The sequence below is a fragment of the Eublepharis macularius genome, chromosome 6 (genome assembly GCF_028583425.1).
Source record: "Eublepharis macularius isolate TG4126 chromosome 6, MPM_Emac_v1.0, whole genome shotgun sequence".
Lineage (NCBI taxonomy): Eukaryota > Metazoa > Chordata > Lepidosauria > Squamata > Eublepharidae > Eublepharis > Eublepharis macularius.
The window spans coordinates 104,780,239-104,808,237 of record NC_072795.1 but is presented as its reverse complement, the minus strand read 5'-3'; the positions used below and the strand labels follow the sequence as shown (position 1 = coordinate 104,808,237).

General features: G+C 47.1%; 1 protein-coding gene across 2 annotated transcripts; it reads left to right on the top strand.

Moving 5' to 3' along the window:
- Nucleotides 1-1,231: 1,231 nt before the first annotated feature.
- LOC129332105 (lipase member M-like) lies at nt 1,232-26,942 on the top strand. Of its 2 annotated transcripts, none has more exons than XM_054982951.1 (10): nt 1,232-1,319; nt 7,480-7,602; nt 8,567-8,660; nt 16,455-16,653; nt 18,144-18,253; nt 19,747-19,883; nt 21,802-21,948; nt 24,622-24,693; nt 25,515-25,580; nt 26,526-26,942. In XM_054982951.1, the coding sequence occupies exons 2-10, from the start codon at nt 7,501-7,503 to the stop codon at nt 26,751-26,753; spliced, it is 1,155 nt and encodes a 384-aa protein (XP_054838926.1). In that variant the 5' UTR covers nt 1,232-1,319; nt 7,480-7,500; the 3' UTR covers nt 26,754-26,942. The 2 variants fall into 2 exon arrangements, with proteins under 2 accessions (XP_054838926.1, XP_054838925.1); XM_054982950.1 differs by having other exon boundaries at nt 1,237-1,319; nt 7,491-7,602.
- The last annotated feature ends 1,057 nt before the right edge of the window (nt 26,943-27,999 follow it).

Genomic DNA, 27,999 nt, shown 5'->3' with positions numbered 1-27,999 from the left:
TGGCCCGCTCTCCCCCCTTCTGGAAGAAGCAAATGGGTGCATGGTAAATGATGTTCTCCAGTTGTCAGACTCATACTCCACACAGAGGGAAAGAAAAAGATAACAGCTTTTTTCAATTCTCCTTGCTGTAAGTGCCTAGAAGAGTCTGGCCGATCTGAGTTCTGGAATCCTGATCTAGATCCTGCCAGAGAACAGTAGCCAATAGCCAGGTGCTACTCACCTCTGATGGACTCACGTTACCCCCACAGGATGCACAAGGGTTAGAATGTTGGGCTAGGATCTGGGACACCCAGGTTCGAACCCCCAGTCTGCCAAGGAAGCTCACTATGTGACATTCTCAGCCTAAGATACCTCACAGGGCTGTTGCTGAGGACGAAATGGAGGAGAGGAAAATGATGTAAACCAACGTGTGCCCCTATTGGGGAGAAATTTGGGGTATAAATAAAGTAAACAAAACAAAACAAACGTATGGATCTAGGACTAGTGAGGTTTTTCTAGTATGATTGTTTCGAACAACAATGGATCATCTTCATAAATGTCTGGCCTTCCTAAGATGAAATGTTTTCTCTAGCTTTCATTCGTAACAACATGAATGTGACTAAGCCTGGTTGGTTAATGGAAAATGTACTGGAGAGCCATTGTTCCTCCAAATGTCTGCCTAGGCATTGTGAATCTGCACGCGTTGGCTAATGCACTTCCAATCCTCTTTATAGATCATTTGGAACGGATTTTTTTTGTGTGTGGAACAAAAAATCCACCTCAAACGATTGATAAAGTGCATTGAAAGTGCATTATCCAAGGTGCGCGGAATCTGTCACAGTAAGAAACACTACCAAAATACTTCACAGCAACAGAATGTAAAGGGAGGGATTCTACTTGTGATGTTGTATAGGATATGTTAGTTTTTTAAAAAAAAATCTACGGAAAGCAACAGGTAGAAAATATCTGAAACTAGGGTGTAAGTTTAATTGAGCTTTCTGAAAGTAATAATGAAAAGGCTTAGGCTGAACATCAGAAAAGAACATGCCCTCTAAAGCAGATATAATTAAAAGGTGAGCCCCAACTATTAGATACCAGTTCCAATGTATACATGCTCTGCATGCATGTAATGAACTGGCAAAAAGCCAGATACCTCAAACAGTAAAAAAGCACAACTGGATGATATTTGTAACATCTAGATACACAAAGTCCATATTTACGTTTGCTTTGGTAGATAACACTTTTGAGTGGAGGCATGCCAACTATAAACTGACTGTATCAGTAGAAGAATATTCTGTATGGTGCCTGAAAGGAGTGGAAAGAAGCAAAAGATTCTTTATGTAAGTCCTGGCTTTCTTTCAGTTTTTCTTTGATTAATAGAAATATTATACAGATGGACCCTGTCTAGAGTTGCCAACTCCAGGCAGGGAAATTCGTAGAAATTTGGAACGTGGAGACAGTAGGATTTGGGGAGGGGAGAAGCCTCAGTAGGGTATAATGTCATAGAGTCCACTCTCCAGAACAGCCATTTACTCTGGGGAACTGATATCTGTAGTCTGCAGATCCAATTGTAATTCTGGTAGAGAGACAGTTTGGTGTAGTGGTTAAGAGCTTGGGACTCTAATCTGGAGAGCCGGGTTTGATTCCCCACTCCTGCACTTGAAGCTAGCTGGGTGACCTTGGGCTAGTCACAGCTCTCTGGAGCTCTCTCAGCCCCACCCACCTAATAGGGAGTTTTGTTGTGGGGATAATAATAACATACTTTGTAAACTGCTCTGAATGGGTGTTAAGTCATCCTGAAGGGCGGTATATAAATCAATTATTATTATTATTATTATAGATCTCCAGACCCCACCAGAAGGCTGGCAACCTTACCTCTCTCTCTTATTATCCTTCTAAATATTTTTCTGTCAGGTAAATTAATATGAAGTAGTTATCCCTCCATTAAAAAATATTAACCTTGTATCATTTTTCATATACTTCACCTGCACAGCCATCTAAGTTTTCTTTCATCCTCTGATTTAAACATTAGTTTTAGTGCTGCAGTAAGTGTTCCACTGTTTCCAAGAAATGCTTCAGTAATGAAGTTCCAAAGAAAATCCTGGTATTTACTAGATGGCAAAATAGAAAGTAATTGAAACAGTAATGGAAGGCCATAGAGGAAGGAGGGCCAAGAAGACAGCTGCACTTCTGCCCTGTGTTGCAGTTGGCCCAGCTTATTTTAAAAGATGCAGGAACGGGGCAGGCAGGGCCAGGGCCAGAGTTTCTGGTGCCTGAGGCCGGGGGCAGCTTCAGGGCTGTTGCTGCCCCCGTGTGAGTATGCATGCATGCACATGTGCGTGCACACCCAGACTGCTCAGTTGCCCCACACCGCCCTGGCCACCTGCTGTGCCTGGCCCGCAGCTGTGTGCTAGTGATGGCGGAGGCAGCATGGGGCAACTTAGAGCTGGACCAAATGAGACGAGGATCGCACAAGTTTTCTTGGAGGGATGAGATGGAATAATGGCAGAATAAAGCAAAGGGGAAGGGAAAGGAGAAAGCAAGAAGGACCTAGAGAAACAGCTGCACCTCAGGGTGTGTGTTTTGAATGAGCCGCTGAAGACACAAATCCTTCTTCCAGGCACAAGCCCCCCTCCACACCCCTGATGCGAGGGCATCCTGGGAGAGAGCAGCAGCAGCCCACCCCGAAATGGTCTTTGGGTGCCCTTAAGTCCAGCAGGCTTGTGCCTGGAAGAAGGATTTGCATCTTCAGCAGCTCATTCAAAGTGCACACCATGAGGTGCAGCTGTTTCTCTAGGTCCTTCCTGCTTTCTCCTTCCCCTTCCCCTTTGGTTTCTTCTGTCATTATTCCGTCCCATCCCCACCCCAGTCCCTCAAAACAAACTTATAACTTTTCCTCCGCTCCTTTCCAGTTTATAAGGTGACAGGCAGGAATAGGGGGGAATGCTTGGCGTGTTTGTGTCCTCCCAGCCCTCCCACTCAGTTGCTCCATGGGTGCATGCCCCTGCACCCCCTCCGGTGCCTCTGCACTGGAGGCAATTGCCGGACCTGCCTCCATTGATGTGCCGGCCCTGAGGGCAGGGATGCAGCTGGCAGGACAGTTCCTTTTACCCTGACTGGAACCGGCTAAAAAGGCAGGCCCAGTTGGGAGTACAGGAACGACACACTGCAAAGAAAGGACAAGGCAAAGGCAGGGCAAGGGAAGACATTCTTGCAGGCATCCTGCCCAAGGGAAGAACAGAGACAGTGTCTGAGACTGGAGATAGAGAGGACCAGGCAGTACATAACAACGTGGCCTTAGGTGAGGTGGGACAACAAGCAGGCTCCAAACCTAGGGAAGGGATTGCAGACTCAACATTAAAGCACCTTGAAGTTGTGTGTAGAAAGAAAGAAAGTTAAAAAATAAAGCACTCATGAAAGCTTGAACATGAGGATAGGCAAAGAAGAACTCTGTGTGATGGGTGCCTGTGCTAAAGTTGCTAGGGATCCCCTGCTCCCACCCTCCACCCCTGCCCCCACTTAACTGGCTGGCAGGAGAGGCATGGGCCACTCAGAGCTGCACTCCCGGGCAACACCGCACACTCCCAGGTGGCACGGCGCACTCATGTGGGCCCGATCTGGGCTCAAATTGGTCCAGATTGGGTCACTGCAGATAGTGCGAGTGCTCGTGCTGTGCAGCAGCCCATTCCATACCAATTCAGGCCCAATACAGGCCAATTTGGCCCAGATCAGCCCAGATCAGGCCACTGCAGAGCATGAAGTGCTCCCACACTCTGCAGTGGCCCATTCCAGGCCAATTCAGGCCCAATTTGGCCCCGGATTGCAGAACATGGGAGTGCTCTCACGCTCTGTAGTGGTCCGATACAGGCCAAATTTGGTGCTTCCAGAGCGGCCATGGCCTGTGTGATAATGTCACTTTCTAGAAGTGATGTCATTATGTGGGTCCGGGAGCTCATGAACACAAAGCATGTGTGTGCAACAGACTAGTAACCTGGTAGATGCCAGGGCCCCCACCTCCCACTGGGAAGACAGGGGGACCTGGCAACCCTAGCCTGTCCCCCTTCAGGCACCATTTAACACAAATGTGACACTTCCCAAAACAAAAAGCCCAAACTAAGATGCAGAAAATGCACCTTTTCCTTCCAACCCAGCACTATGGAGTAGCCACTGAGGCAGGGTTAGCCAGCGCTGAGCCTCAGCAAGTCACCCTGGGATAGGAGGCAGTGGGTCATGCACTAGGAGGACTCACCTTTGCACACATGCAGTCTGGAGCACTTCCTTGTCACCTCAGAAATGACATAATTCCCAGTAAAATAAGGAAATGAAGGCCCCTTCACAGGCCTGATTTAATACAAATATAAATTAAAAATATAAAAATATAAAAAAAAATTTAAAACACTGGATAAGTGACTTATTTTTTCCAAATCAGCCCAGTGTGGGGGCCTTCACTTCCTTGCTCCACCAATAATGACATCAGTCTTGGCATGACAAGTAGTCCAGAGTGCAAGGGAGGGTACTGTGGGGCTCCTGGGCTCATTCCCCATGCCTTTTACCCCCACAGGCCAGGTGAGCACTGGCAGGGGATGGAGGCTGGGAGGGATCCACCCCCACCAAGGGAATCAGATCCCATTCCCTATCCTGGGAGCAGCCAGTGCTGCACCTTGGCAAGCCACCCTGGGCCCAACCAACACTGTGCCTCAGTAAGCTTCTCTAGGGCAAGCCAACATCATGTTTTACAAAGCTGACACAGACCTGGATATTGGTGCCATGCAGCAGCACTCCTCAACAAGACAAGCTGCTCCAGGCTGCTGAACACTATGTCTCAGTGAAGTGGTCCACCCTAGGCCCAGCCACTGCCCCTGTGTGGTAAGGAGAGCTATGTCAAGAGTGGACCTCTCAGAACTGCAATGCCCGGTCAGTGCAAACCAAGACCGGGTTACTCCAGGAAAAGGTTAAGAATGGGGGAAGGTGTTTCGGAGGAGGGAGTGAAGAGTGTTTGGGAGGAAGGAGGAATAAGGTAAGGGTCCTTGCAATGGAAGGGAATAATAGGTTAAGACTCTTTGGCTGGAACAGGAGAAAAGGAAAAGTTTTTTTGGGCAGTGAGGGGGTAAAGCATTAAGAACTCTGAGAGATACCAAGAGTAACAGTGAAGTGTGTTTGAGAAGGAAGAGCCAAGCAACCGGGAGGGGGAGGGGTATAACACAGAAGGGTGGCTGGGACAACTGTGGAGACAGCTTTCTTCACAACCAGTAACATTTTGTTGTGGAACACTGCTTGTTTGTATGCATCTATAAGTGTTTGTTATTTGGGAACCCATCTGAACCCACTGATCTGAGAACATAAATACTAATATTATTATAAATCAAATATTTTTGTTAATGTCTTTATTCATTGGCTTTTAAAATAACTAAAATAATATTTTCCTGGACGATAAATAATAGACATTTCATACTATCTGCGCAGATGCATGGCCTTTCAGTCAATCTTTAATATATTTAAATGTGAACGTCTTTGCGAGTATACCACACTTGGTATGTTCCCTCCCATTCTAATTAATACAGTGAAGAATGTTAGTTTTTCTGATCTTTTTTTTTAAATAAAAATTTTTATTGGATGGGTTTACAAACATAAACATAAAAATCGTTATCATTTTCCACCCCATTGCATTTTCCCCATCCTTCCCCCCCCCCTTTTCTGGTGACTCCCAGCAGTTTTCCATACCCAACTTAAGCTAAAGAATATATCATATAAATTCTTAAAGTCTGTAATATGTATCTATGTTATACATACTAATCTAATCTCTTTACTTATCTTAACTATCTACGCTTAATATACTACTTATCTTAATTAAAAGTGTAAAAAGAATGTTAGTTTTTCTGATCTGATGTGCTACTGGCTTATGCACATATGATAGTAATATGGCACAAATATGGTGCCAGTCTACCAAATTAGATAGTTTGAGAAGCAGCCTTCTCTAAGCCTTATGACGGGGCTGGGGGGAAATGGAAGGAAAACCAGATGCCAGTCACTGGTGAGGACGGAGGTAGAGCTTGGACAGTAAATTCTAGGCATGCCCCAATTTATGAATAGACATGGGCACGAACAGAAAACCCCCCAGAACATGGTGTTCATTGTTCGTTGCCATCCATGAACAACAAACACTGACAAACATGATCCTGTCATGAACATGTTCGCTGTCTCTCCCTGAAAGCCAGAGCTGGGAGCCCCCCTCCCCCCTAGTCTTTTCCTCTTGTAACAAATTTAGAGCGCCAGTCCACACTTGGAAGGAAGACCTGCCTATCAAGATAAATTGGGCTTAGATTGGGGTTTCCAGGGCAACAGCAGGCGTTCAGACAGAGTTCAGACAATCCCTGCCTAAATTGCAAAGGGAATTGATTGCAGGTGCCAGACTGTCTGGCTTGATGAACAGCAATGAACAGCAACAAACGAGGCTTGCAATGACCACCTGTTCGTTTAGAATGGGGCCTCACAAACAGCTTGTTCGCGAACAACAGATTGGGCTGTTCGTGGGGGTTTTTTTTAGTGTGTATTGCTGTTCATGCCCATGTCTACTTATGAATGCTGCTGGTGGTGGAAGTAGAAAAGTCTCTGGTTTTTAAAAATTCATGGCCCTAACAAGGCAGCAAATTGTAACTAAGTGCCATTAGTGGCTATTTGGCTAGCTGCCATGCTGCCACATTCTGAACAAATCATTGATGCAATCATATGAATTGCTTGGCTTGATAGGAAATTAGCATTATGGGCAAGGTAAGATCACATTTGTGAAAATCCATTTTTTTGTTAATATTTGTTAATATTTGTGAAAATATAATCACACAAATATGTTTGAAAGTCTCACCTTCATGTGGCATAGTGGACAGTTGAGAAACAGAAATTCTAGCAAGAGTTTCCTTGTTTTGTTGGGGGCAAGCACCTGTCCTTTGCCATTTAGATCAAAGCCACTGTGTCGTTATGTCGAGCAAGAAAATATCTAAGGAAAACAGCAACAAACACATTACTTTAGTAATATTCATGGTTGTCTAAAATTCCTTTCTCTACTTCTGCTTGGTGCTTTGTTATGGGGTGAGGAGTTTCTTTTTCCAAAATTCACAATATTATATATTGTCATTGATTGCTCATATTCACTCTTTTCTCTTTGAAGAGCAGGATTTCTCTTTCATATCTCTTTGAGGAGAAATCAGGGAAGCCTTTTGTAACTTCAGCCCTTGCAGTTGTTTTATGTTATATGCCCCAGGGTAGTGCTCTAGCAGGAGGATAGGAAGTCTTGGGAAGATTTTGCCTGCCTCTGAGCACCTACAGAGTGAAATTTTGGAGAACATCCCTTTCTGCCCCTCCTTCACTTCAAATTTATCTTTTAAAAAAGGAATTGATTAGAAAATGTTTCTAGATTCTTAAAAAGTCAAAAAGAAAAAGATTGTAGGCCTTTATTTTTCTTTGAAACTTTCCATGGTTTTTTTTTTGTACATTTGAAATGTTCAGTTGTCTTGCAGGTAATTGAGAATGTGGCTAGTACTGTTTATCGTGATGATTGTACAAGGAGTTGTGAGTTCGGAAGAAATAAAAAATGAAGCAAAAGTGAATCCTGAAAAGTTTATGAACATTGTAAGTGAAACTCTCACACAAACACACACTATAAAAGCATTAATGATTTTGTACCAGTTTAAAGATTCAGTTGGCGGTTGGGGAGGGGCTGCTGCAGAAATGCAGTAGAGAACAATTGTCAGTTTTTTCCTTCCACCATGCAGTTAGCATTGAATGTGAACTGGAATTTCCACTCTTTAGGGAGCAAATATGTGGCTTCACGTGAGTTGATGTGTTAGTCTGTAGTAGTAGAACAAAATTCAAGTCCTGTAGCACTTAAAAAAACCAACCACTTTTTCCAGTTTCTAAGCTTTCATGAGTCAAAGCTCACTCTGTGAGATACAAAAGATATTTATCTTGCTTCCTTTATCTAACAAAGTGAGTTATGACTCATGAAAGCCTGTACCCTGGAAAATTTTGCTTCATCTTTAAGGTGCCACTGGACTTAAACATGTGAACTGTCTCAAGCTTTTATATGATTGGGTGCTCAAACAGCTGAAATATGTTGGACATCTGCAAATATATACACACAATAAATTGTTGTGAGCTAATAGTTCTTGTCATGTGAATGGACAGTACTTTTGGGGATTGATCCACATGGAGACTGGATTGACCTCATCACCTTTTAAAAAAAGTATTAAAATGAATTGCTATATGAAAACCAAATACATAATTCTGAGATCCCATTTCCCCCCTTGCTTTGTGCTGTCATTTTTTTGCTGATCATCTTAGAGTGCCCCAAACATCCAAATACCTGATTATAAAGAGATGCAGATATGTGTGGGTGTATGTTTGTGTGCATATTGGTTTCCATGCATTGCCCTACAGGAAATTGCAGTTAAGGTCATTGGGTTGTCATATCCTGATTCTTTTCTGTATTACACCAAGAACTGGACATCAGGAACAACAATCCTTCAGCTTCCACCAAGTTCTTTAAACTTTGTGAACAGAAGTAGTTTTGATCTTTGTTTTGTTGTCCTTACAGAGTGAGATAATCCAGCACTGGGGTTACCCTTGTGAGGAATATGAAGTGCTTACAGCTGATGGCTATTACCTGACCCTGAACAGAATTCCAGGAGGTAAACTTGGGAAACATACATGGAAAAAGAAAATGAGATAAGCCACTGCTTTTGATCTTAACATCATAGTAAAATATAAAGAGACCAACCTGTGTGTTAGGAGTCTTTAGGAATATAGAAAAATCACAGAACACAAAGAATGAACTACTTTATTATTCCAAATATCTTAGGGATATGTGGTGGGACTTAGGACATTTTTAAACCATAGGTTACCATCACTTAATTAAACTCTCCTCAGTTTCAAAAGGAAGTTTTCCCTGCAGCATGGGGCACTGCCATTTGACAAACACAAGCACAAATCCCATATGCAGTTAGAGCTAATTCTGTGGTAAAGAATTCAACCTAGTATCCTTTTATTGTAATTGATATTTTTCTAAGTGCAAGAAATGTCTTTTTTTCTATTTCTTATGGCGGCATAAGTGGTGTGGGCAACATGTGCTGAATCATACTTTCCAGGGCTTCTTTTCTTTGCATAGCTTGTTGCTCCTTTCCATGAACGGAAAACAAACAAACAAATGCTTGCTCTGGTGATGGGCTGCTTATAAAAGGACATGGAGGATGCAATCCAAGGAGCTGACTTCAAAAAAAAGGGTTGGCCACAAAAGATGTAGCTGCAAAACCTCTTTGTAACAGCCATTTTTCTCCAAGTGGACATCTATACAGGAATTGATCATAGAAAGAGTAACAAAAAGAAGTTTGGGAGGTGTAATCCATGGAGATTTTAGCTCCCTTTCCAGTTTTCCATGTTGTGCCTTAAAAATGACCTTTGTTTGGTCTAGTCCTTTGTGTGTATGTATGTTCTAGATTCTGATGTATTAGAAGCAAAAATAGGACATACAATGCGGCACTTACCTGGCTCGCTGCATGCAGCGTCAGCCGGGTGCCGTTAATTGCCGCGCTGGAAGGAGGGAGGCTGCACCAACACCTCCCCTCCCTTCCTTATCTGGGTTGGCTGGGCGGGGCGGGGCAAGAGCCTTAGAGGCTGCGCCGCCCGTGCCCAGCCGCAGTTGCAACAGTTGCTCGGAGAGACGGGTCGCGTTCTCCGAGCAGCTGCGGAGGTGCAGGCCTCGAGCGGCGGTGGCTACGGCGGCGGATCCGCGGCATCGAGGAGGATCGGCGGCGGCGGATTCGGCCGGCGTTGGGGCCATTGGCCGCGTGCTTGGCTGCAGGGCAGGGCAGCAAGGGATCGGACGGCTGCGTGGGTCGCGGCTCGTCCGGGGAACCTCCCGCCCGCCAGTTTTTCTGCCGCTTAGGCGGCGTGCGCGATTGGGTGGGGGAGGGCTCGCCTGAGTGCCGCGGCAGCGGTGCGGCCGTTCTTCCCTGCCTTTCTATCCCTTGCCAGGGGAGTGGTTGGGGGGCAGCTAGCTGGGCGGCACAGGGGCCCTACCCCCTCCCACGTGCCGTTGCTTATAGCCTGCGTGGGTGGCCTGTTAGGAGCGGGGCAGTTTGGTCGGCCTGGGTGGTTGCCGCGTGGCGTTTTTGCCTCCCCCCCCACCCTTGTGGCAGGCGGCACAGAATTGCGCTGCGTTTGGGGGTGCTTGGCGCTGGCCGGGCCATTAGACGCCCCCCCCCCACCACCACCATTAGCCTCGGCAGGTGAAGTGGGGCTTCTGGGTTTTCGGGCCAGGGCCTTTTTGGTCCGGTGGGAGAGAGGGGAGAGTGATTACATTTTGGCTGGCGGCCATTTTGTGGCCATCTCTAAGTGCGGCGGCCATTTTGGTGCAGGGCTTTTGGCTGCTTTAGTTTAATTGCAGGCTTGTGGGTCTTTCCTTACCATGGCCCCTAGGAAGGGTAAAGGTGCTAATAAAGGGAAGCAGCCTGCTAAGAAGGCCGCTGCTAAGCGACCTCAGGTGGCTTTATCCTCCTCTGATGAGGATGTACCTGTTGAGCAAGGGGACATCTTGCGGCGTCTGGTTGCCCTGGAGCAATTAAAAGGGGTCCCTGGGCCGGCAGCTCCAGGGGTGCGCACAAGTCGACCCATTAGGCGTGCATCCAGGAATGCGACTAATAAGGAAATTTTGCGTCGTTTGGCTCTTTTGGAAGGTGCTGCGGGAGCATCTGCCGGTGAAAGCAGCAGTGGGAATATGACGGCCGGCATGGAGCAGGAGGAAGCACCGGTTGACCTAGAGCAGGAGTGGCCCGAGGACACCGCGCCTGTGGCTGTGGCAGTGGAACCTGGGGATGTTGGTAAGAGCACTGCACCACACCTTAGCGGTTCATGGCCTTGGGGACCATGGGGGCATTTTTCAGCTGGCACAGCTCCTGGGCCTGCCATGGGTACCCTGCAGCTACCTCCTGGTGTGGTTTCTGGGTCTCCTTCGGGCAATTCAGGAACAGTGGCACAGACTCAGGGCATAACCCCTGCATTGTGGGGCAGTAGTGGGTTGTCGCCTTTCCCTGGTTTTCCCATGGGTTGGCCTGGTTGCCCTGGGAACCCTTGGGGGTATCCTTATTCACCTGTGGCTTATGGTCAGGTCCCCTTTAATGCCATGCCATTCGGGGATACAGCATTACCATTAGGTGACCACCTGACCCAGGCGACGAAGGACAAAATCCTGAAAGGGGAGTATGTTGACCTGTTTTCTTTGCTATTTCGTGAGCTGGAGAAGAAAAGCAAAGATGAGATGGATGATAGGGAGAAAGAGCGCCTGAAACGGAGGCGAGTTGATAGGACCTGGAACAACTGGCTTCCTGGTTTTATAATATATGCAGGGGTTATAGTCAGGGCCCAGCCCAGTAGGGCCATCCAGCTGTTCCAATACCTGGACATTATTTTTAAAGGGTATACCGGTTTTTTAGGGGGGGCGTGGATGCAATACGACGAAGAGTTTCGGATGAGGGCAGCCATGAACCCTAGTTTGCCGTGGGACCGCGTTCATCAGGACTTGTGGCTTCACGTCATGTCTCCTGCTAAACCCAACACGGGTGATAGGTCTGATAGTGGGCACGTCGTGCACCGCTCTGCGCAGTCTTCCAGCTCCCGCACGGTTGCGGGTCAGTCGGTTCAACCCCGGCTGTTATGTTGGGAGTTCGCATATAAAGGCTCGTGCATGCGGAAGCCCTGCCGATTCAGGCACGAGTGTCCCTCGTGCGCCGGTCCTCACCCCTATAATGCCTGCTCTAAGTTTAAGCAAGGTTGGGGAGGGAGGAAGTCGGGGGGGGCAACGCAGGTGGTCAACACCCCCCTGTTAAAGGGCCCCAGCCCGGTAAGACTGAGGGCCCTTAAGCGTTTGTTGTTAGAGTACCCGCTTCAGGATGACGCTGTTTATCTGATGCAGGGTTTTAGTGAGGGTTTTAGGATCCCGGTGCAGGGCGGCCGTGCTCCATTTATGGCTGGTAACTTACGTTCCGTATTAGGAAAGGAGGATATCGTTCGTCTTAAAATTAGGAAGGAATGCGCTGAAGGCCGGGTGTTGGGGCCGTTCTCGGCCCCTCCAACGCCTAATTTTAGGGTTTCTCCCCTGGGCGTTGTGCCTAAGAAGGCAGCGGGTGAGTTTCGCCTCATCCACCACCTGTCATACCCCAAAGGCGACTCAGTTAACGATGCCATACCCGGGCATCTATGCTCAGTGCGGTACACTTCATTTGACCAGGCGGTCAAGGTGGTGCGCCGGAACGGTGTGGGGGCGGAGATGGCGAAATGCGACATCAAGTCTGCCTTTCGGCTTCTCCCTGTCCATCCTGACGATTTTGAACTCTTAGGGTTCGCTTTTGAGGGGGCATATTATATGGACAGGGCTTTGCCAATGGGGTGTTCTATCTCCTGTTCTGCCTTTGAGCGCTTTAGCTCGTTTCTTGAATGGGAGGTGCGACGTCGGGCGGCTTCCCGCGATACGGCGCATTATTTAGATGACTTCCTGTTCGTTGGGCCAGCGGGGTCTGGACAATGCACCAGGCTCATGGCTACGTTTATGGAAGTGGCAGATGAGCTGGGCGTCCCACTGGCTCACGAAAAAACGGAAGGCCCCTCCTCGGTTTTGACTTTCCTGGGGATTGAGTTGGACTCCGTCCAACAGTCCCTGCGATTGCCGATGGAAAAGGTCGTTGAGATGAGGGCACGGGTGCGAGAGTTCAGGAGCCAGCGTAAGGCCTCCCTTATTGAGCTACAGCAGCTAGCTGGTTACCTGAATTTTGCCTGTAAAGCAGTCGCCCCAAGGCGGGCCTTTTTGCGTCGCCTTTGTGACGCTATGTCGCGCCTACGGGCCCCCCATCACCGTTTGAGGGTGTCCATGGGTATGAAAGAGGACTTGGCTGTTTGGGAAGAGTTTCTTACTGAGTTCAATGGTGTCACCTTGTGGCGGGACGTGTTGTTACTTGAAGCTGAGCTTCAAGTCACGTCGGACGCCTCTGGATCCACTGGTTTCGGGGTCTATTTTCATGGGCACTGGTGTGCTGAGCAGTGGCCTCCCGATTGGAGGGCTTCTGTAGTGGTGCGGGACCTCACGTTTTTAGAGTTCTTTCCCATTTTAGTTGCAGTTCATTTGTGGGGTCCGGAGTTAGCAAACCATACTGTCCACTTCTGGTGTGACAACCAGGCAGTGGTGCAGGTGGTGAACTCCTTGACTTCCAGGTCCCCTAGGGTAATGGTGCTGGTGAGGGAGTTTACTCTGCTTTGCCTCCGGCTGAATATTTTGTTCAGAGCTAAACACGTTCCAGGGATCGATAATGAGGTGGCAGACGCTTTGTCTCGCCTACAGATGGAGCGTTTTTGGCGGCTTGCTCCGGAGGCCGATCGGCAACCGGTCCGGATGCCGGCGGAGCTGTGGCAGCTTGGGAGGTTGAAGCGTCGCGGGCCATTCAACTGGCAATCGCGCCCAGCACACGGAGAGCGTACCGGAGAGCGGTAGGCCAGTTAGGGGTCTTCAGGAAGGCCGCTGGGCTGGCGGGCAGTTGGCCAGTGCCGGTTGAGCACATTATTCAATTTTGTATTTATCAGAGGGGTAGGGGTATGGCAGTTAGGTCCATTCGGGGGCAATTAGCGGCCCTGGCTTTTGCCAGCAAGGCCCGGGGATTGCCTGAGGCCACGGGCGATTTCCGGGTTCGGAAAATGTTGGAAGGATGGGCCAGGGAAAGTTCCGCTCGTGTGGACACTCGGGAGCCCATTTCCCCGGCAGTCCTTCGGGGCCTTAGGTCGTCTTGGAAGGAGGTGTGTAGTTCGCGTTACGAGGCCATACTTTTCCATGCGGCCGCTTTGACGGCCTTTTTTGGGGCTTTACGGGTGAGTGAACTCGTTGTGCAGTCGAGACGGGATGCCTCAGGTCGGGCTCTGATGGTTAGGGATCTGAGGTTTGTCGATGGCTCAGTTGAGCTTACAATCCGTTGGTCTAAGACGGACCAGAGGCGGAGGGGCATAGTGGTTCGGTTGGGGTCTTGCCAAGAGACGGACTTGTGCCCGGTTAAGGCCTTGCGGAGCTACCTGAGGGCACGTGGTGAGGCCGAGGGTTTGTTGTTTTTACACCAGGACGGGGCGCCTTTAACACGCTTTCAGTTCTGGGCGGTGACCAAGCGCGCTTTGGCTAAATTGGGCTTAAAGGGTGTTAATTTTGGGACCCATTCTTTTCGGATTGGGGCCGCATCCACGGCGGCGGCTATGGGATATTCAGCAACAGCCATTCAGAGGATGGGCAGGTGGAAATCTTCGGCTTATCGTTCTTATGTGCGTCCTTTCCCTCATATTTGAATGTTACTAATTGATTGTTTCCTAGGTCCTGTGCGCGGTTGCAAGCAGCGGATCCTGATTTGTGGACACAGTTTTGTTTTCTGGGCTGCCCATCAAGCGAGACGGACGTCTGTGGGGTCTCAGCTCGGGTTAAGTGAAAGGGCTGTTGTTGAATGGCAGGGTCGTCGCGGCCTTCGGTGGTCGGGCCTGTTGCCTTTGCTGTTTGGGGGAGGGCTGACGGAGCCTCCCCATATACTGGTTTTGCATTTAGGGGGCAATGATCTCGGGATGCTGCAAGGAAAGGCCTTGTCTGCGCAGGTGCAGTCAGACTTGCACCTCATCAGGGCGCGCTGGCCTGGGGTGCTGATCATGTGGTCAGCGATGGTTCCCCGCCTCGTATGGAGGGAGGCGGTGAGTCGCCAGGCCATAGAGCGGGCTAGGATGAAGGCTAATCGAGCCATTCAGAAAGCATTAGAGGAGGGGTTGGGCGTCTATTTGCCCCATCCCCGGATCAGGGCCGACTGTCCCGACCTCTACAGAGGTGATGGGGTGCACCTATCTGAGGCGGGCAACCAAATTTTTTTGGAGGATTTGCGGCAGGGGCTTAAGTTGGCCTTAGGCTATCAGTGGGGCGCCAGGGCCTAAGCAGAGGCTTGGCCCTGGCGTTGGCAGGTTTGGGGTTAGTTAAGTGCGGGACGGTGAGCACCCTTGGCGCTTCCCCATAGTGGGAAGAGGGGCCTGCCTGGGGGCCTGGTACTGCTTTGACGGCTGCCAGGGGTAGGGCAGGCTGCCTTTGGAAACCCCCGCTTGTGAGACCTTCCCTCACTGCTATACGGCTGAGGTGGTAGGAGCTTATTAGGGGGGTGACCACGTTGCCTGGCCGGCCGGGTCCGCGCCATCCATTGGATGGGTCGCACCCGGGGCTTCGGGGCTTGCCCAGATGAGTCAAGGCGGTGGTCTGTGGGACCCCGTGGCTTGACTTGTACCGCTGTAGGCCCTTGCCGCTGTTATTAGTATTGTATGTATATAGTTAATAAAGTGGCCCTTAGATCCAACTTGGTGTCTGCCTCTTCATTCCGACTAGGGCGGCAATGCGGCACTTACCTGGCTCGCTGCATGCAGCGTCAGCCGGGTGCCGTTAATTGCCGCGCTGGAAGGAGGGAGGCTGCACCAACACCTCCCCTCCCTTCCTTATCTGGGTTGGCTGGGCGGGGCGGGGCAAGAGCCTTAGAGGCTGCGCCGCCCGTGCCCAGCCGCAGTTGCAACAGTTGCTCGGCCCGCCCTCCGCTCCCTATTGGTGTAGGATTAGCTGGCTGCTGTTACAGAGCCAGGTAGGAATTTTTTCCCCTCTTCCGTAATTGGCCAATGGGAGGAGGGGTTTTTCGCCTACCTTGCACCGATGTATGGGAGTGGTGATTGGCTTAGGGTGAGGCCTCTTAGTGCTGTCCTGGCAGGTTTGGGGTTAGTTAAGTGCGGGACGGTGAGCACCCTTGGCGCTTCCCCATAGTGGGAAGAGGGGCCTGCCTGGGGGCCTGGTACTGCTTTGACGGCTGCCAGGGGTAGGGCAGGCTGCCTTTGGAAACCCCCGCTTGTGAGACCTTCCCTCACTGCTATACGGCTGAGGTGGTAGGAGCTTATTAGGGGGGTGACCACGTTGCCTGGCCGGCCGGGTCCGCACCATCCATTGGATGGGTCGCACCCGGGGCTTCGGGGCTTGCCCAGATGAGTCAAGGCGGTGGTCTGTGGGACCCCGTGGCTTGACTTGTACCGCTGTAGGCCCTTGCCGCTGTTATTAGTATTGTATGTATATAGTTAATAAAGTGGCCCTTAGATCCAACTTGGTGTCTGCCTCTTCATTCCGACTAGGGCGGCAATATTATACAGAGTTTCAGCCGGAAAATGCCTTGATCAGAGGTTATATCTGGTTTCCTCGGTTGTTTCTTTTGATTTATTTGGCAGCCACAGTTTCCCTCCTCCATATTTTTTTCAGTCCTTGATCGTACTCATGCCAGTGATCAACACGTCATGAGAAGTGAGGCTTGAATGAAGAATCTGTTGGCAGTCAGGCCTGTAGAATTTTTAATTTTTATATGTCATCTTGTAGAGCTTTTAAGTTAAAGTGTTTTATTTTTCAGGGTCAAAGGCTGCTGTACTACTGATGCACGGTCTGACTATGGAAGGCAGTGTCTGGTTAGCAAACCTGCCCAATAGTAGCCTGGGATTCATGCTAGCAGATGCAGGATATGATGTGTGGATTGGAAATAACAGGGGCAATTCCTGGTCTAGAAGACACAAATTCCTTACAGTAGACCAAGAGGAATTTTGGGATTTCAGGTAAGTTCATTTGGTGAGAATTAAGTGAAATGTGTCATTCAAGGAACAAATTGGTTTTAATTCAAAATGTATTCTTTGACAAACTTTACTTCTGCTTGTATCCCATTGGTAGCTAGCATAAAATTTAATGTAATCCCTGTGAGTTTATTTTTGAATAATTTTAAATCTCTCTGTGCCTAAAATAGTTCACGGGATCGTAACGGCCTTTCATGGAAAGAGGTTCCCTATTTCCTATTTCTGATTTTGCTTACTTAGAATAAGGCTTGCTGGAAAGTACATTTATAAAACTTAAAAACAGATACATAGTAAATAACAAGTTAGGATCGAGACATGTCAGTAGACTCATATCTGCTAGTCTGTTTCCCATTGCAGAGTTTCCCTGGCCCTTTTTCTTTGTTGATCATCTGAGGAGAAAGAGGTAAATGCAAACAGTTGGAAGAGGAGCGAGCATAGCTGGAAGAGGCATGGCCTCCAGGGAAACTGGACATGAGCTAGGTGACAAGAGATGTGTCATAACTAGAGATGGGCACGATCCGCATTACGATCGAAAAAAAACCACGATAATAGGGATCGCGCTATCGTGAACCGGCGGATCGTGATCGTCCACGGCCAATGATCCAGCGGTCGGGAGAGGCCTGGATTGGGGCGATCGGGCTTGGATTGGGGATCTAGACACTCAGGCACCAGCAATCTATTCCCCTGGCAACGGAGCCAGGGGAATGCCTGAGCTCTGTTTGCCCTCCTTCTGTCACCCTGGAAACCCAAATGGAAGCCCAGCTTTACTTGATCAGCGGGGCTTCCTTCCAACCATGGAGCAGCAAAGCAATCACCAGTTGGGAGAAGACACCCAGGGGAGGGAGGGGTAAGGGGGTGTTCTGTAGCCATGGGCACTCCAATCTCATCCCTGCAAACCCTGATAGGCAGCTCTGATGGCCAAACACAGATGAGCGGCCAGACCCCCCGCCCCCTGAGGGGCGGGAGCTCGTCACCGCCTCCCCATGCCCACCAGGCCCGGCGGCTGCCGGCACCACCCACCTTCCCACATAATACCAGCGTGCCCCGCTATGGTCTCCACGATCCACTGCTCGGGAACGGGAGATGATCGGCGCGGATCGTTATTTCGGGATCGTTGTTGATGCCGATCCACAATCCGCTGGATCATTAAATTTTTTTGGATTGTGCCCATCTCTAGTCATAACTACTGCAGTGGGGGGGGGGAGGGTTAAGGAGTCCTGGTAAACATGTGGGACAGGAAATGTCCTATTAGGTCAACTGAGCTGTTCTTTGTTGGCAAGCCTAGAGGGTTGTGTATATGAAAAGGATCCTTGTCTTACATAAGAACAAATGCTTAGGTATTTGAATCTTGTTAACTTTTCTCTTCACTTACACTAATATCTTTGCTAGTGCATACTGGAGACAGAGCCAGTTTACACAAACTATTAGGAACTCCTTTCACTGAGGCGTGTGTGTTTGTTTGCTTTGTTTTTCAGTTTTCATGAAATGGGTATTTATGACCTTCCTGCCATGACAGACTTTGTTCTTCAGAAGAGCAGACAGGAGAAAATCTATTATGCTGGCCATGCTCAGGGAAGTACCATAGGTACATGGAAAGCATTCAAGTATGCAGAAGAAAAACTTTGGTTCTTGGCTATGTCTATATTCTATTGAAATACAACAAAGGCAGCTGTAATAGAGAGGAAGGGCTGTGAGGTCTGTTCCACTGTGAATATCAGATTTAGTGAGGCACATAGAGTTAGGGCTAACAACCTCCAGGTGGGACCTAGAGATCTACTGAAATTACAACTAATCTGCAGATGACAGAAATCAGTTCCTCTGGACAAAATGGCTGCTTTAGAGAGAGGGCTGTATGGCATGAGATGCCACTATGTTCCCTCTCCTGCCCAAACCAGGCATTCATCAGGCTCCATCTCCAGTCTCCAGAATTTTCTAACCCAGAGTTATTCCTGACTGAGGGCCAAGCTACACATGACGAATGACACTTGAATGGCAAGTTTATTTCTCCCTGTTCACTTGCCCTCCACTCAATCCACTTGCCATTCAAGTGTCATTTGTCATGTGTAGCTTGGCCCTAAGTGCTGAATGCAGATTCTAGCATATGAATAACACCATCCATTGTGTAGTATTCATCTAAGGCCCCTAATTCAGCATAGGCTTCAAATAATGTGACCATAATGAGTTCTCTTCTTCTCCTGCCTTGTTTCCCCTTCCTTACTGAAATAGGTTTCCCTTTCACGACTATTTTCTCCAAAAGATTTTAGAGGTTACAGTTTTGTTTTCTAGAAGCTAATGTGTTTTTGCCTTTCAGATTCCTCTTCAAATTAATTTTGTTAATCATCTGAGGAAAAATCCCACTTTGGTTGCACTTCTTTTGGGGTTCAGAGATGTAGCTCAGCAACTTTGTCCTTTTAGGATATCATGAGGCCATGATGTCTCCAAAACGCAGCCACGTTAACAATGTCTCCAAAATGCAGCCACTTCTCATTTACAGCTTGATTTCTGTAAATAAAAAGTTACATGTGGCATAAAAACACCCCAGAAATATATTGATTTTGCCATTGAGGCACTTTTTTTTTTACCTCAGCTATTGGCATAAAAATAAATATCCCATGAGTTTATATTGAAAGGAAAACTAATCCTGGAAGGCATTGCAGTGAGGGGTCATAGTTGTCATGTTGGCACAAACCATGGGGTTTCCTGAAGAACACTTACCTCATTGCAGAAAGATACGTGCTAGGGTAGAAAAATAACAGGGGTGTTAGTGATTAATCATGACAAATTTCCTTCACATTTTGAATCTTTATGTTTGTTTTTTATTATCTTGGGTTTTTTCTTTGTTTCAAAAAAAAAAATATAACTTTATAAAGTAACATAACTTGTATTAGTTATTCAATATTCAAAGGGGAAGGAGTAAGCATTTACTCAAAGGCAGCATTCCACCTCAGGTAAAAATGCATATTCTTGCTCCGGTGATATGATATTGTTTAACAGTTCTCAGCCATAATCTTGTTTTCGTTCTGTAGTGGATATTATTATTGTTATTTTTGTTTTCAAGAATCTCTCCTCTTTTTCTAGCTCTTGTGGCATTTTCTGAAAAGCCTGAACTAGTTTCAAAAATTAAAATGTTTTTTGCCTTGGGACCTGCATATACATTTCAATATAGTATAAGTCCTATTATACAGCTGGCACGCTTTCCAGAATCATTGCTGAAGGTTTGTGTGAATAACAACATTTTAAAATTAATATTAAAGACAACTTGTATGCAGGGGAGCCATCTTCTCCACTACAGTGGGTGATCTTCTGGCAATTCTCCTCAAACTCCTGAACATTGACAAGCATTAAAAAAAACCCCAAATCACTGCATTTGAAGTTCCATAGACTATACCATCACTAATAGACAACTTTACATGATGGAAGGAGCCTTCAATAGGTGGATAGACTGAGGAGTCACAAGGACCAAGGATACTGTGTTTTGCCAGTTGACAGTCACTTGCTTTATTTGGAGGCATCAGTCAGACATTAGCCTACCAAACAGGTTTACATCAGTTTTTTTGCAAAACTGCACATGCTATTACTCTGTCTAGGGACTACTTAGATGAACACTGATGTATATGATTTGTGACTGACTTAATTGTCTGTATTGCCTGCCTGCTGACAGCAGTTATGTGAGAACATTCTAGCAGCGCTGGATCCAGAGTTGCCCACGCCCGGGGCAACCCTTGGCTTACTGCTTCGCGTGCGTGCGCAGCGTGCGCACGCTCCCCATGCTGCGTGATGACGTCACTTGGTGATGTCATCATGCAGGGTGGACGGAGGCAGCATGTGGGGCTGAGAAGCTGCCCACCCCATTCGCCTCCCCGCAGGCGAATGGCGCGGGCGGCCTTGCAGCCCCCCGCGCTGCTTTCGCCTGCTCTGTAGGACGGGGCAGCTGGCTTGCCACACACACCCTGCCCTCTAGGGCAGGCGAAAGCAGCGCGGGGAGCTGCAAGGCAAGAGGCAGTGCGGCTCCCCACGCTGCTTTCGCCTGCACCGCAGTACAGGGGGCAGCCGGCTTGCTGTGCACCCCCTGTGCTCCAGGGCAGGCGAAAGCAGCACGGGGGGCTGCGAGGCTGCCCGCACCATTTGCCTCCCCGCAGGCGAATGGCGCAGCTGGCCTTGCAGCCCCCCGCGCTGCTTTCACCTGCCCCGCAGGACAGGGGGCGGCCGGCTTGCCAGGCACCCCCTGCCCTCCAGGGCAGGCAAAAGCAGTGCGGGGGGCTGTGAGGCTGCCCGCGGCATTCGCCTCCCCACAGGACAGGGGGCGGCCGGCTTGCCGCGCACCCCCTGCCCTGCAGGGCAGGCAAAAGGCAGACCGGGGATTGCGAGGCTGCCCGCACTGCCACCTGCGCGCTCCGGCAGCTGGGAGCTGCTCCCAGCGCCCCCTCCCTGGCAGCACCGGGGGCAGACTACCCCCCCTGCCCCCCCCCGTAGATCCGGCCCTGCATTCTAGTGCAAAAAGCTAATTGCATGCTGCTGTATAGGTAGGAAGGAATATAGTTAAGCAATATGCAAACAACCATACATCATCTATCATCTCCCTGTTTGTGGCTTGTGAACAGGATATGAGATGAACTGGCATGAGTTTGAGCATTCCTAAGTACTCGAAGGAAGAGAGGACAATTTAAAACTCCTACCCCAACCCTCAAAATCTTCTCAGCTGGTGGTAGGCAAATTAATTTTTCCTCTCTCCCATCCCCTTTAACAGACCATTAACTTGACAGAGAATGAGCAGAAGTGTAATAACAGCCAGGTGCCACTAATAGTTCTGTTAGGGGCAATACAGAGTGTCCTTGAATCACTAGTTCTCTGATAAGTTCAGGACACTGAAATAAGGGCTTCACTTTTCATGTCAATAGCCAGACAGCTTAATGTGTGCAAGGGAGGAGTGTGCTAAAAGTGCACCCAAACACCGGGGGGGGGGGGGCAGCCCTCTTGCATGCAGCTGCATATGTGCCAACATCAGGGAAATAAACCAAATTACTATTTTAAGAAAAAGGCCCTTATGACTCAGCTACAATAATGCATCTACTACTGTATTAAGAAAAGTATTTGAATGATGCAGACTGTGAAGAACGTTTCTTTTTTATGCAGATTATATTTGGCACAAAAGAGTTCTCCCTGTTGAGTCCAAGAATCAGAGCATTTGTGGCCCAAAGCTGCAGCCACCAACTACTTGATGTTCTCTGCAAGCAAGCTCTTCTTATTATTAGTGGATTCAATGAGAAAAATATAAATGAGGTATTTTTGTATGCTTCTAAATCAAATACGTATTTTTAGTGTGTGAAGGAATGGACTCACAAGCGCCACTCCCTTGGGTCCCAGTCACTCAGAAAAGCCCTGCAGCCATGCAAAGCCTCATCTTGGAGGCATCACCCTTTGCCTTGGATCTCTTGTGGGCCTCAGGAAATAGCAGCTGGAACAAGTTGGTTTTCTTTGACTGACATGGCTAAGATTTCTGCAGCTTGTCTTTTCATAGCAAGACACCTAGGCTACATTTCGCCTTGCTAGTACCCAGGTTTAAAACACACTGTGAGCTTGATTCCTGACAGGGAATTCATGTCATTGTCAGGTTTTTGTATTCCTTTAGTTAATGTTAATTCATTTAACAGTTGTTTTTCTAGTCTAGGGACTAGAAATGGGCATAAACCAAAATTCATCACGAACCAGGCCTGTTTGTGGTTCACGAACCAGTGGTTCATCAGAGCCCATTTCTGATGAACTGCCACGAACTTTAGGCTGGCTCGTTGGGTTAGGTTTTTGGTTCGTCACTGCAGACAGCCTGGTGCCAGTCAGTTTCCTAGGCAACAGGGGATGGACTTCCTGCAGACCTTCTGCTGACCCAGAAGTGGCCTTCTGCTGGCCCGGAAGTGACCTTCTGCTGACCTGGACATGACGTTTTGCTAACCTGGACATGACATTTTGCTGACCTGGACATAACGTTTTTGTGAACCAGGGTAGGTTTGTGAAAGTTCATGGTTCGTGGTTCATGAAATGCAATGAACCACGAACTGCATGGTTTGTTTTTTTTCTGGTTCGTGCCCATCCCTACTAGGGACTACTTAGATGAACACTGTGCACAGCACACTTGCTTCTAAGCTAGCAAATCTCCTAGAACTTCTAGAGTTTCTATTCCTCTTACATTTTGTTTATTTATTTAGAAAATTTATATGAGAACTCTCCAGTCCTGCTCAAGGTGGCTCACAACTATAGAAAAAATTCAAGAGTACAAAGAAACCAAGTATACAATAAAAACCAATCAAAACAAGTCATCATAAAAACCTAATAAAACTATCAAGATCAATACTACTACTACTACTACTACTACTACTACTACTACTGCTGCTGCTACAACTCCAAAAATAAAAATCACATGTAATGATATTTAAAAAAACAGTCCTCTGACTAGGAGCAGACCATGGAACAGCTTTAAAAATGGAACCCCTTACTTAAAAGCTCAAGCAAAGTTTTTGGTCCATATTTTGGTCAGGCATCTCAAAGAAAGTAAGGCTAGGTGCTAGGTATCCTTCAAGGGGGAGGACATTCCAATGGGAAATTGCCACCATGGAAAAAAGCCCAGTCACTGGTCACTGCCTTGTATGATTCCCACTTTGCAGTCGCTCCATTGTCCTGACTCACATTCAAAGCCCTTCCTTCCCATATCGGTGCGACTGTCTCTCCCCCTATTTTCTGTCATGGCAGCTTTGCTCATCCAAATAGGGCCTTCTGCAGATACCACCCTGCAGTTGGGCAAAATCACCAGCTGCCTGCAGTCGCGCTTTCTCTGTGGTGGCTCCCACCTTATGGAATGGAATCACCTCCCTGAGGAGGTCAGGAAAGCTCCCATTCTCCTAGCTTTCCACAAACTATGCAACACTGAAATATTCAGGATGGCTTTCTACTCTGGCTATTGGACTGTGTCATAAGATATAGCTCAGAGGGGTGTTTAGTAGGGACAGCGGTTATACGGTATGCTATTGGATACTATATGCTGGTGCAGATATGTGCCCCTAGAGAGTTGGGTTGAGTAATATGCCATGTAAATTGTTTCAGAAAGATTTAATCTCTATGCTTGACTTCGTGCTTAGTTTCACATTTTCTGCTACTGTGGCCCATTGAATCTGTTTTCACTGAATATACTAACTGTTGTTCATTAGTATATCTGCTGTTGTTCATTATTATATCTGCTTGCTAAATGTCCTACCTGATGATTGTGTCGTATATCATTTGCACTGTGCAATCTGCCTTGGATCTCAGTAAGAAAAGCAGACAATTAATACATAAATAAAATTTAAAAAAATACCCAGATTGATGTTCTTTGGCATAGCAGTCTTCCAGTATGTTGTTTTGGTATGTTAAAGAGCTCAAAATGCTAAGTATAGCTCTGTCCCACTGGTCTGCAACGTTTCCCTACTTTTCTGCAGTTCTGAAACAGCAAAATGTGGGGCTTATTGAACAGGTTTCATTGAACAGGTTCCAGATGACCCTGGTGTGCTGTTGCCAGGATGGCTGGCTGGGTGGCTTCTCCTATCTTCAGTTTTCTCCAGGCTCCAATGGAAAGTGTTCTCCGGTCTGGCTAATATTCTCTATGGCATTTACTGCTTAGATTGTTGATACAAAATCTCTGTGAATTACTCTTAAGAAAACTACATAACTCAGTTAATTACCATTCTTTATTTCACACTTTCCAGATTATAGAGGAAGTCTAAATAAACTCCCTGTCATGTCTACTTTGGCACTCATCAATGAAGATGAGATGAGCATTTTACAATTTAGCAGCGAATGCTTCATGGCTACGTTTGACATGCACAACTGCATTCCCTTAGAAAGCCATGCTGTAAGGACCAAAGGTGTGTTGCTTCTCATCTGTCATGGTACAAAAAATGCCTTCTAAATATATCTTTTTCCTTGCAGAGCCGGACCGATGTGTATATGTCACGATTTCCCGATTATACTTCTGTGAAAAATGTGATCCACTGGAGCCAGGTAGAGTTAAGGAAAATGTACTGACTGAATATACTGACTCTGTATTTAATTTATTTATTATTACACAAAAAGTAATACGAACTGACGTATAGAATCATATAGGAGTGGAGCAGTGGCTCAATGATAGACCATCTGCTTCGCATGCAAAAGTCTTAAGTTTGACCTTCAGGCTCTCACGCTAGAAAGATCAGGTAATAGGTGAAGTGGAGACCCTTACCTGAGGTTCTGGAGAGCTGCTGTCAGTCTGAGAAAGACCTTACTCACTTTGATGGACCCGTGCTTGTCTCTGTATAAGACAGCTTCATGTTATGTGTTCATGTGACTTTGGTTGTCAAGAGCTGCTGTAGCATAGTGGTTAAAGCCACTCCTCCCCACCCCAGCTCTCCAGCTGAATTCTGGGGATAATAGTCACACTAAATTTGTTCGCTGCTCTGAGTATGGCACTCTGTTCAGAAGGGTGGTATATAAGCACATGTTGTTATTATTCTTATTCTTATATTTAATTACTGAAGTTTGTTCATTGCACTATATAAGACTGGCATTGGGGGGAGAACCAATGCATAGTTTCTGCTTAAATAGCACCTAAAAGGTCCTGTGACTAGCAGGTATAGTGTGCTAGGCATGACAAGAGTGTGCTTAGGAAACATACACATTAGAAAAGATAATAAGAGGAAGAGCTTGAATCCACCATGGTGTTAAAAAGCGGCTCAGTATTCCATATGTGTCGTTGTCACATTGTTGATTATTGTCAGTTGTCTCACTGCTTCATTTTATGAGAGCCAAATATATCCACCCAGTCCTTGTGTTCTTTCATTTTCTAGTCAGCTAAAATGGGAAAACCCAGAAAGTTTGACTACGGCTCGCGTAATGAAGATATATATAACCAGGTATGAATACAATTGAGTTCACGGTTCATGGGCATTGAAGAGGAATAAATAAATGTTGGAGCCCCTGAATGTATTCTGGGTTTTCTGCTGTTCTGCAAAGATAGCTGCTGTTTGTGGGTCTGCCTGCTGGCTGATGTGACTAACATTATCGCCTTCAGCCCGACTGCTGGGGAGAGGGGACTATGGGATGACAGGACATGGGATTCCACATGGGCAAAACTTTTGCATGGATCCCTCTGTCATATGGGAGTGAGCATGCCCCAGCAGCCTCTGAACTGTGCTTGTCCCTGCAATACATCACCCCCAAGATCCCTTATGGGGAAAACCAAGTATGGGGAACCTGGGTTCATAGGCTCTGTCCCCCCCCCCCAAAGAGATCTGTGCCCAATGCCTAACGGGAATAAATGAATGTGGGGGCCCTTAAAGGTATTCTGGATTTTGTGCTGTTATTCAAAGACTGATACTGTTTCTCTTGGGTTGAATGATTATGAACCATCTGGGGGTCCTGCTCCTCCTTCCGAATCCTGTGTATTTTGTGTTGCTATTGGAAATTTTGAGGATTTCATCAGCACTGTTTCCCAGAACCTGAAAGCAATTTGTCCCAAACACAGCAAGGAGGCTCACTTTGTTTTATAAAGTAAATAAGGAAACAATGGAGCAAGGGAAAGAGAAGCTGCCCTGCAGAACCAAATGCACCTTCTGGCACAGACATATAGGTGTCTCTGGGTCATTTATTGTACTCTCAAAAGTCTAACATTGAAGCAGAAACTTCCATATTTTCTTCAAATGGTTTGGAAGGAATCATTTTGGGGACGTATGGAAGCTCCCTGAGATATTTCGCTGGTTTCTTCAAATCCTTTTTGGCTTCTCCCGAGTTTCCAGATGATTCACCTTTTCTCTAGTTCATTCTTATATTATTTTCTTACACTATTTATCATTTCCCAGACTACTCCCCCCTTGTACAGGATCGAAGAGATCACTGTCCCAGTAGCAATATGGAGTGGAGGTCAAGACTGGGTTTGCCAGCCAAAGGAAACAGAAGACTTAAAGTCTCGGCTGAAAAGTGTCATTCATTACAAACATTTTCCAGACTGGACTCACTGGGATTTCATTTGGGGCCTTGATGCCGCACAGAGACTGTACATGGAAATCCTGAGTTTGATGGAGAAATAACTGAAATAATTAGGGAACTAACTGAAATAATTTGAGATTTCCTGTTGTTTTCAAAATGGTAGTGCTGTGGTTCAACCTCTTTTTCATTTAAAAATGTAAGTTTATTTAAACTGGAAATAGCTTTCATGATTATAACACTAATTTCCTGTCTTTCTAGACTTTAATTGCAAAATACAACATATAAATTAAGCTTTTGTGTGTTCTCCAATATGTTCTGATGTGTATTGCTTCATGAATTCATTTTACTATGTTTTATTTGTAAAAAAAGTCAAGAGTATTTTTCAAACTGTTCTAGGAAGTTCTAGAAAGTAATATTCCTGGGGGTTTGTGGAAAAATTCCCTCCCCACTTTTAAAATTGATTGGGGTATCATTCAGGAAACAGGATTCGGTGAGTACCATCAAGACTAAATCCATATTAAAAAGGCTTGATGAAGGAGGCAGATGAGCCACTCTGGAATCCTACATAGCAATACAGTTAACTACCCTCGCAAATCAGTGCTTTGTGCTTCATTTAGTTCAAAGTGACTACGACAACAGCACCCTGGGTCCATGTCAGAAATCGTTGTGCTGTCAACTGCTGTCACTGCTCCATTCTCTATTCCATCACAATCCTTTGTCAAGTGAAGGTATTGGAAGTTCACATTCTTAACATGTTATTTCCCTAATGTATAAACTTCTGTTGAAATTTGAAATGGAAGAAGAATCTGTGAAAGATTGTATGGTAAAAGGGGTTAAAAATTTTGAGTAAAATATACTCAGGGCCGGCACGTCCATTGAGGCGGTGGGGGCAGCCACCGCGCGTGCTGAACTTAGAAGGAGGTGCTGTCCCGCTTGCCTCTCTGCCCCTGCTGCTCACCTTGGCTCAGGTCCCAGCGAGCCGAGTGCCCCGGCGGCACGGCAGCGAGTGGGGAGGTGAGTGGGGAAGCAGGCCGCCCCGCTCACCTCTTTGCCCCTTTGCCACTGTTGCCCACCTTGGCTCGGCTGCTGGCAAGCCAGGCACCCCGGCAGCACAGCAGCGAGCAGGTATCTTGCCTCAGGAAGTAGAAATGCTGGTGCCAGCCCTGAATATACCAATGGACCAGTGGGAAAATATGTGGGTAAATGGGCTCAAATTTACTTTGAATTCCACGCTGAAAGAAAATTTCTATAAAATGATGTATTGGTGGTATATGTCTCCTGATAAATTAGCAAAAATGAATAAATGTATGTCAAACAAATGGAAATTTGAGCAAAATTTTATCATCT